The following is an 8,753-nucleotide window of genomic DNA, read 5'->3' as shown; positions in this document are numbered from 1 at the left end:
GGTTCTCCAATATAAATGCTAAGTCATCTGCAAATGCCAAATGTTTATATTCTTCTCCTTTTAATTCCAGGCCCTTAATCTCTTTCTGTCTTCTTATGGAGTCATTAAGTATCTCCAGTACAAATATATACAGCAGAGGGGATAAAGGACATCCCTGTCTCGTCCCTTTTTGAATTTCGATGTATTGTGTCTGTTCCCCATTAATCATTACCACCGCTTTTTGTTTGGTATAGATTGCCTGAATCATCTTCACAAAATTGGCACCAACCTGTGTCTCTTTCAGTGCTTCCAACATAAATTTCCAGTTGACGTTGTCAAAGGTCTTCTCCGCATCTAGAAATATCAAAGCCAATTGCTTTTCCGTGGAACTAATTTTTCCAATGTGTATAAACTGTGAAGAAAATCCTCTTCCTTTTCACATTATATGTAGTAGTTACATGTGTGTGTTAAGTGCTGTCAAGTTACTGCCAACTTATGGTGACCCTATGAATTAATGTCCTCCAAAATGTCCTATCATTAACAGCCTTGCAAACTGAGGGCCATGAATCAATCCATCTCATGTTGGGTCTTCCCAGCCCCGTACCCAGAAAAATTTTGTTAGGGGATCCCCAAGGGGGTAGTTTAGTACAGTGGAGCTGACCACATCACAGGGTTGTTGCTGTTAGGGAAATATACAGGAAAGACATTGCTAGGCAAGAGTTGACAGGTAAAAACGGGGAGGGGGGGAGCAGCAGCTGGGGCAGTTCAAAAATAATGGGGAAAAAGGTTAGGATTTGTGTTTGGGAGTTGTATTCTCTCTGAAGCACTGTGCATTGTTCCAGAATCAAAGCCTACCCCCAGAAGATCCAAGATGTCTTCTGGCAAGCGTTGCTGAAGGAGCTGGGAGAGCCTCTCGAGGTTTTACAGACACAGCCTGGTTCCGTTGGCTAGCTAGCAGCAGCAGCAGCAGCAGTACCATAACCCCCTGAGCAGCCCCTTAACCCATTGTGCCAATGGGCTATTCTCCTCGCATCCCCTTCCTATACACACATCCCCTCCTTTCAGGCAATCCGAGAGGAGAGAAAAGACAGGAACTTGCACCGGCAGCAAGTTGCGTGGGCTGAGATGCGCTTCCCCTCCCCTGGCAGAGAGGAGGAAAGGGGGAGGCATGGCTGTTTGGGGAGGGGGCTGGGCTGTTTGGGGAGGGTGCCAGGCACTCAATGGCACCCCTGTGCATATGGACCTGGGTCTTCCTCTTTTCTTGCTGCCTTCACATTTTCCTGGCATTATTGTCTTTTCCAGTGACTTTAATCTTTTCATAATGTGACCAAAGTAGGATAGCCTCAGTTTGGTCATTTTAGCTTCTACGGGGAGTTCAGGCTTGATTTGATCTAGAACACTTTTATTTGTCTTTTGGGCAGTCCGTGGGTTTCCATGGTGATTTTTTTTAAAAAAAGTAATCACTAAAAATGCATTGCTTTAGGTTATCTGTCCACAATGTTAGGAACCATGTTGAACAAAGGGAAGAAGGATATCAGTATTCAGAAATGCTAGAAAACCAGCATTTTTTGCTTCACCCTATACCTTAATTTTTAAAAATTTCTTCTTTTGTCAACAGCAATTCCGTCATGAAAACTTGGTCAACCTGATTGAAGTCTTTAGACTGAAAAAGAGAATTCATATAGTGTTTGAATTCATTGACCATACCATTTTAGATGAATTGCAGCATTACTCTCATGGACTGGAGAACAGAAAACTTAAAAGGTATCTCTTCCAGATTCTTCGAGCTGTTGACTATCTCCACAGCAATAATGTAAGTACTATTCAGAAATGGTAGGGAAAATTCAAAAGTTGAAACCGGCTATTATTTTCACTTGAATACCTTATCTGATTTTGTAAAAGGTTTCAGTGTTCCAGCTCTTAAATTGTTCATTCCCTGCTGAGGAATTGCTGTTCCATAATCACACAATATTCTCTGCTCTCCTTAGAAACTAGCTATTTGTCATTCTCAGTACAGAACTGGAACACTCATAATGGTCTTCTGAACATGAGCACTTGTGACATTTTAGCTCTTTTGAAGCGGTGAAACTGGGTAATTTCCCCCCTTCAACTTGACCTATGGCTATCTCATCCTTTCCTGACTGGAGTTTCCGTGCCTCTAATATTTGCACAATATTAAGAGACTCTGTAATGTGCCTGTTAAAGGCTCAGAAATGTCAGTTAGGAAAAGTGAGAGTCGCTCATACTGTTCCCACTTAAATGAACGTGGATGTAAATTCCACAAGCTGACATTATAAGTTCTATTTCTGAGCAGATCCTGTCACACCCTTATTATTGCTTTGCCCCATCTCCTGCCATAGTCCACTCCTTCAGGTTCAAAATGGGAGGAACATTGTATTAATATTGTACATTGCATAACTGCACAACTCTATAGATTCAGTAAATAAGGTGAGAAATGCAGGAAGGAAAAAAGGCTTTCAAAAACTCTTTTTGTAATTATGAAAATATACAATTATTTCATGGGTTTTGTTTCTAAAATGAGGACCTAGAAGGGTGACAAGAAACTGCCCATGTAACCCTAACAGTAGCCTAGTAGCATTAGGTAAAGGCAAAGGTTCCCTTGCTCAAAAGCCAGTCGAGTCCAACTCTAGGATTGTGGGGCTCATCTCCGTTTCAAAGCCGAAGAGCCAGTGCTGTCTGAAGACGTTTTCCGTGGTCATGTGGCTGGCATGACTAAACACCAAGGCGCACGGAACGCTGTTACCTTCCCACCGAAGTGGTACCTATTTATCTACTTGCAATTTCTTGCTTTCGAACTGCTAGGTTGGCAGGACCTGGAACTAGAGACGGGAGCTCACTCCGTCATGCGGCAACCCAGGTCTCGAACTGCTGAACTACTGACCTTCCACAGCCTGCAGTTCAGTGTCTTAAGCACTTGAGCCACTGCAGCTCCCCTAGTAGCATTGGATAGGCACAAATAGCTAGGTATAGGTGAATTAATAACATTACACCAGACAAAGCCTTCATTGCAAACAGAAGGCATTTCTATACCACAGGTTTAAAGTAGTTCCATTACCGCTGGGAACCCTAGAAACTGTGGTTCTGTGAAGTGGGGGTTAAAGTTATCCAACAGAATTCAGCACCCTCATCAAGTTACTCATCACTTTTTGATGGGACAAGCTGGGTTATGGGAGCTGCTGTGGCCTAAACATTATCTGCTGCGCTACCCAGCTGGCTGAGAGACAGGAGGGTTTGCTCTCTCCTCCTCCACCATTACTCAGGTGGCACCAGTTGATGTTGCTGGGAAGTATGCCAAAGGATGTTGGCCCCTGGCTTGGCTTTCTGATGCGGACATGGAACATAGCACAAGGGAGGCTGTTAGGTTCAGCTCACCACTGCAGGGTCTGAAAACAACTTTGTTGAAATTTATTTATTTACTTACTTCTTTTATACCCTGCCTTTCTCTCCCGTGGGGACCCAGAGTGGCTCACATTATTCTCTTTCATTTTATCCTCACAACGGCCTTAGGAGATAGGGTTAGGCTAAGGTTGTGTGAGTGTCCAAAGGTCACCTCAGTACGCTTACCATGGTAGAGTGGGGATTTGAACCTGTTTCTTCCAGATCCTAGTCCAATATTTTAACTACAACACCATGCTGGTGGTCAGATATAAAACATATTTGTAAGCTGCCTTGAAGACCCAATGGTGGATTGGCAGCCAGGATATAAATCTTTGGCATTATTAATAACAGTAATACAGTCTTGGATGCTACACTTTTCTTTCACTTGGACAATGTGGTTGTCTGATGCTAGGCACTTTCTGCTCAGGCAAATGCTGTGGAAAAGTGGGAAATGCCAGGGGAATGTACACTGCAGCAAGGGGCTATCTCTTCAATGGAAAACTGCGCTGCACAGGCAGAAGAAAAGTATATGATCCAAGTCAAAATGTGTAAGATTCTTGGTGTGTGGGTATGGCTGTTATGAGAATCAAACTGTTATAAAACTGATGTACGTGTCCCTCTGTGTATTCTGCTGTGGAATCAGCTCTGCTCCCCCCCCCCACCTTCATACATACCCATCTCTGACTTCAGTTTAGAATTCTCTATCGCAGTCAGTTTGCTTCAGGCAGGTTGTGACAGCTTGTAAACATTTTTATTCATTAACCATTTATTAGCACTTCAAAAAGAAAAATATTTTATTTTTAGATTCAAAAAAGGCTCTGGGTGAGGGGGGGACATTATCATGATTACTTCAAGGTCCAATCGGCACTCCGCACAGCTGGATGAAGCAGTGGGAGGGAGGTGGTTTCAGCATTGTATTAAGAAACAGCTGGTTAGCATCTGCAGAGACAGCTTCTCTTCACAACAGGAAGAACTAGTGGTTTCTGCACTTTGGAAGTTAATAGGTCTCTCTAAAAAGGTGTGATTGTAGATGGGCTCAGTATTCAAGATATCCATATCTGTATCTGGATGTACAGTATGAGGCTTATTGTTGTTCTAACACACTAAGGATGACTTCCTTGAACTTTTCAAGCTTAAGCTCCATGACTTTTTGCAGTTTCTTTAGAGTTTGTCCTCAGATTCTGTCAAGAGGTTCTGACTTGTTTGTGTGAGGGCCACAACCTTTTTGTTTCAGGTGGGTAGCCGTGTTGGTCTGAAGCAGCAGAACAAAGTTTGAGTCCAGCGGCACCTTTAAGACCAACAAAGTTTTATGCAAAGTGTAAGCTTTCATGTGCAAAGCACACTTCTTCAGACAAATGGGACAGAATCTCCTCAGGGGCTACTTACAGCAAAAAAGAGGGTGGGGGCAGCTATTAGGAGGGGCCACTCCGACCCAAGATGCATATGCAGAGCTGAAATTGAATCAGGTGGTCGGTAAGACCAATGGATAGTGGCAAATTAGCACGTAAATGCAAGAGTTAACAAAAAGATGTGAGTATGAAGCTGGAGTCCAGCAGTGCCCTCAAGACAAACCAAGCTCAACCCTCTTTGTTTTTACTTATCAGTATGGGTACTAATCTCCCTTTTTTAATGAAACCATTTTGTCCACTTAAAATTAAATTTATTCCTTTTTTTTTTTGGCCAGGTCATTCATCGTGATATCAAGCCAGAGAATATTTTAGTTTCACAGACTGGAATTACTAAACTTTGTGATTTTGGATTTGCTCTGACTTTAGCAGCCCCGGGTGATATTTATACTGACTATGTGGCCACGAGGTGGTACAGAGCTCCAGAGCTGGTACTGAAAGATACTACATATGGGAAGTATGCATTTTTAAAATATCTTACTGCTGTCCTATGCAGATTCACAACAGCATATGTTAAGTGAATTGCTTTAATGTATTCATATCTAATCTCCCTTTTTTAATGAAACCATTTTGTCCACTTAAAATTAAATTTATTCCTTTTTTTTTTTGGCCAGGTCATTCATCGTGATATCAAGCCAGAGAATATTTTAGTTTCACAGACTGGAATTACTAAACTTTGTGATTTTGGATTTGCTCGGACTTTAGCAGCCCCGGGTGATATTTATACTGACTATGTGGCCACGAGGTGGTACAGAGCTCCAGAGCTGGTACTGAAGGATACTACATATGGGAAGTATGCATTTTTTAAATATCTTACTGTTGTCCTATGCAGAATCACAACAGCATATTTTTAAGTGAATTGCTTTAATGTATTCATATGAAAATATTTTAACAAGTGTATTGAAGACTAGATGTGGTAAGGTACCCTAGAGGAACATTAGATGGCACTCTCACACACATTTAAACCATGGCTCTTGTTTTAATGGAGGATTAGATTAGATATTTTATTACTTTCAGTACAATTGATGCTATTCTCTCTTGAGTACAGGGGCAAATTTTGCATTGATTTCAGTGAGGCAAGCCAACTGCCTATCTTTGAATAAAATTGTTCAATGTTATAGACAGCCAATATTTTGCTGTACTTTGAAAATGAACAACTTTCATTACATAGGAATCATACCCCAATATAAAACATTTTATGTTTGTAAGATTTGCTGATTTCAGAAGAATGTATTTGCATATAATGGGCAAATTCCAATTAGGCCAGCTCCTCATACGTTGGTGAAACTTTCATATCTCTAACTCTGAAAGCTCTCCCAGGAAGATAAGAAGATTCTAATAATTACCAACCACCTTGTCAAACTCACGAATACAATATGGTTTAAATATATGTTCTCACCTAAACGCCATGAAATCTATGTCATTGGCTTGTGTCAACCAGCATGCTTGCACAGACTGCAGTTTTTTTGCCCACAGAACACAGCTTTCTTGCCTCCCTCTGCAGCTCAAATGGCACCATGAAAGTTGTGTTCTGTGGATGGAAATCTTTCCATCCATGGAAATGTTCCAGTGGGTTCAAGCCTTAGGTTACAGTGCTCAAGTCATTTACTTAGGAGCCAGCTAGTTGATGTGAGTCATTTTGAAGAAAATGGCTTGCTTTTTTGTGTGGATACATTCTAACAGATCTTGCTTTGTTATTTTTGAACATGTGTACTTTAGTAAGTTCTTAGACCTGTGGACATCTGGGCTTTAGGTTGTATGATCATCGAGATGGCCACTGGCAATCCCTTTCTGCCTAGCAGCTCTGACCTAGACCTACTTCATAAAATTGTGACCAAAGTAGGTAGGTACTGTTGTTGATGATATTTGTAGAAAATGTTCTAGTAAAAACTGAAGTTCGTTGTTTCTGTAAGGTCTTTCTTGTACATATGATCTTACAGCCAGCATATATCTCTTCTTTTGGGATTTGGGCCTTAGATTTTAATTGTTTTAATAAGAGACGCTACAATTTATCACCTGGAAAAATGTCATTTGCCATCAAAGTTACAAGCAAGATTTTCCATGTTATACTACCAAAATGCTTTTCTGCAGTGTACCCTGCCAGACTTGCATCCTGAGGAATTATTGCCACAGGAATGGAGCACAGATATTTCTCTCACACACCCAAATAGGAACCGAACACTCAGGCCCACATTTCTAAAGACACTTCCTTGGAAATATTGATGTAGTTGGAAATTGGCTCCAAAACCAAGAGGAGAGGGTTTCCCACATGTACACATAGCAAAATATGTGTGTATGTGATTATTGCACATGGTGATCTACACACACATATTTTCTTCTGAATGGAAGTGCTGTTTGTATAGAAAATAATATCTGTAGCATCACTGAATAGGCAGGAAATAGGAGTGTGTGACATTGACATTCTAATACATGTACATAATCAGTAAACAGTTAATCATGTCACATTCTCCCAGTGTAAATAATTGCTGAAGTAACTGTTATCAATGACAAGTCTTCAACAACAGCTATGATAGACCATTTTATGTAAGCAAGCAGTAACATATATTACATACTTGGCCTCTTGATTATTATACCTATACGAGCACTCACAATAAAGCGGAAATCCCTTCATCTCCTTGCTAGCCCCTGCTTCCTCTTGCAGGGACTCCTATTTCTACCCCTTGCCCACTCTTTCAGGTTTCTGTTTCATCCCTGCTCTTCCCCACCTGCTTAATTGCTCAGTTTCTGCCATCCTCAGCCACCCATCCAGTTGTCTATCTCTATTGATAGTAGTCTGATTAAAGCAACACTTACAGCACTAAGAATGCTTTTCTGGGAGTAAGCTCCACTATTACTAAATAGCTCTGGGAAGGATCTACTCAGGTCCAATCTGCATTGGTCTTTCCAGCCGCTGTGCGACTGATCCCACATCATCTTACAAATCACTGGCCGAATCTGCATTTCATTTTTAAAGCAGTCTTGATGCTGTCTTTCTTTATACTGGTGTGATGCTTTTTTCAAAGTGGTACAAAGAAATCTGCTATTTTTTTCTGCTTGCTGGCCGGGAATGCTGTGGTTCTCCTCCCTCTTCTCTAGCATGTAGGGCTTATACTGGTGTGATGCTTTTTTCAAAGTGGTACAAAGAAATCTGCTATTTTTTTCTGCTTGCTGGCCGGGAATGCTGTGGTTCTCCTCCCTCTTCTCTAGCATGTAGGGCTGCCAAGTGGAGGCGGGGGGCGGGTAAACCCCCGCTTTGGAGGCCCGATTTCCGACGCCGCGGAATTGGGCCCTGGGGGTAACCCCACCCCTGCGTGTGCGTCACCAGGAAGTGACGTGGGCACGCCAGGCACGCTGGGGGCGGGGCCACGGCCATACAAGGGAAAACTCTATGGTTTTCCCTTGTATGCCCGTGTCCCCGCCCCCAGCGTGCCTGGCGTCCTCCCGTCACTTCTGGGTAATGTGCATGCAGCGTGGGCACGCACTGGACGCTGGCCGGGAGCCCCCCCCGCTCCCGACGAAGAATACACTTGGCAACCCTACTAGCACGCCCAGCATTTGCCGGCACCCATTAGCTTTACACAAGGCAATAAATTACTTAAGGCAACAAGCCAACAAGCTATAAACTTCTCTTTACATTCAAAGAGAAGGATTTTCTCAGCTTTCAGTTTTGCCCAGCTTTTGGTTAAACAAGAAAGCAAAAATAGCCAAAAAACTGTAAAGACTGGGTGTTTAGTTTGCAGAATGTATGTATGTATGTATGTAGAAGGGATCTTTCTCTAACTTTTCAGGCAATATAAAAATCACAAAACAAGATAAAATCATTCACTCTTAGCTTGTCAAGCAAGGGAAAAGCTTCTTACATTCCTCTATGTGCTGTCAGAAGGTAAACAGAGCAGAAGCCTCAGATTAGCGCTTGGGGGGGGGGGCTTAGAGTGCTTTTAACCACATCCAGTTAAGACGGAGAGAAGC

General features: G+C 42.2%; 1 protein-coding gene across 1 annotated transcript in view; it reads left to right on the top strand.

Annotated features, from left to right (window-relative positions):
- CDKL3 (cyclin dependent kinase like 3) overlaps positions 1-8,753 on the top strand; it is a 40,809-nt gene that overhangs the window by 5,209 nt on the left and 26,847 nt on the right. The window contains exons 3-5 of the mRNA XM_015429468.1: positions 1,598-1,792; positions 5,399-5,577; positions 6,515-6,627. Of these exons, the coding sequence (XP_015284954.1) occupies positions 1,598-1,792; positions 5,399-5,577; positions 6,515-6,627 (487 nt within the window). The remainder of the gene's footprint in view (positions 1-1,597; positions 1,793-5,398; positions 5,578-6,514; positions 6,628-8,753) is intronic.

This window comes from Gekko japonicus, unplaced genomic scaffold (assembly GCF_001447785.1).
Source record: "Gekko japonicus isolate JY-2015 unplaced genomic scaffold, Gekko_japonicus_V1.1 scaffold234, whole genome shotgun sequence".
Taxonomy (NCBI): domain Eukaryota; kingdom Metazoa; phylum Chordata; class Lepidosauria; order Squamata; family Gekkonidae; genus Gekko; species Gekko japonicus.
This window is presented reverse-complemented; position numbering and strand designations above follow the sequence as displayed.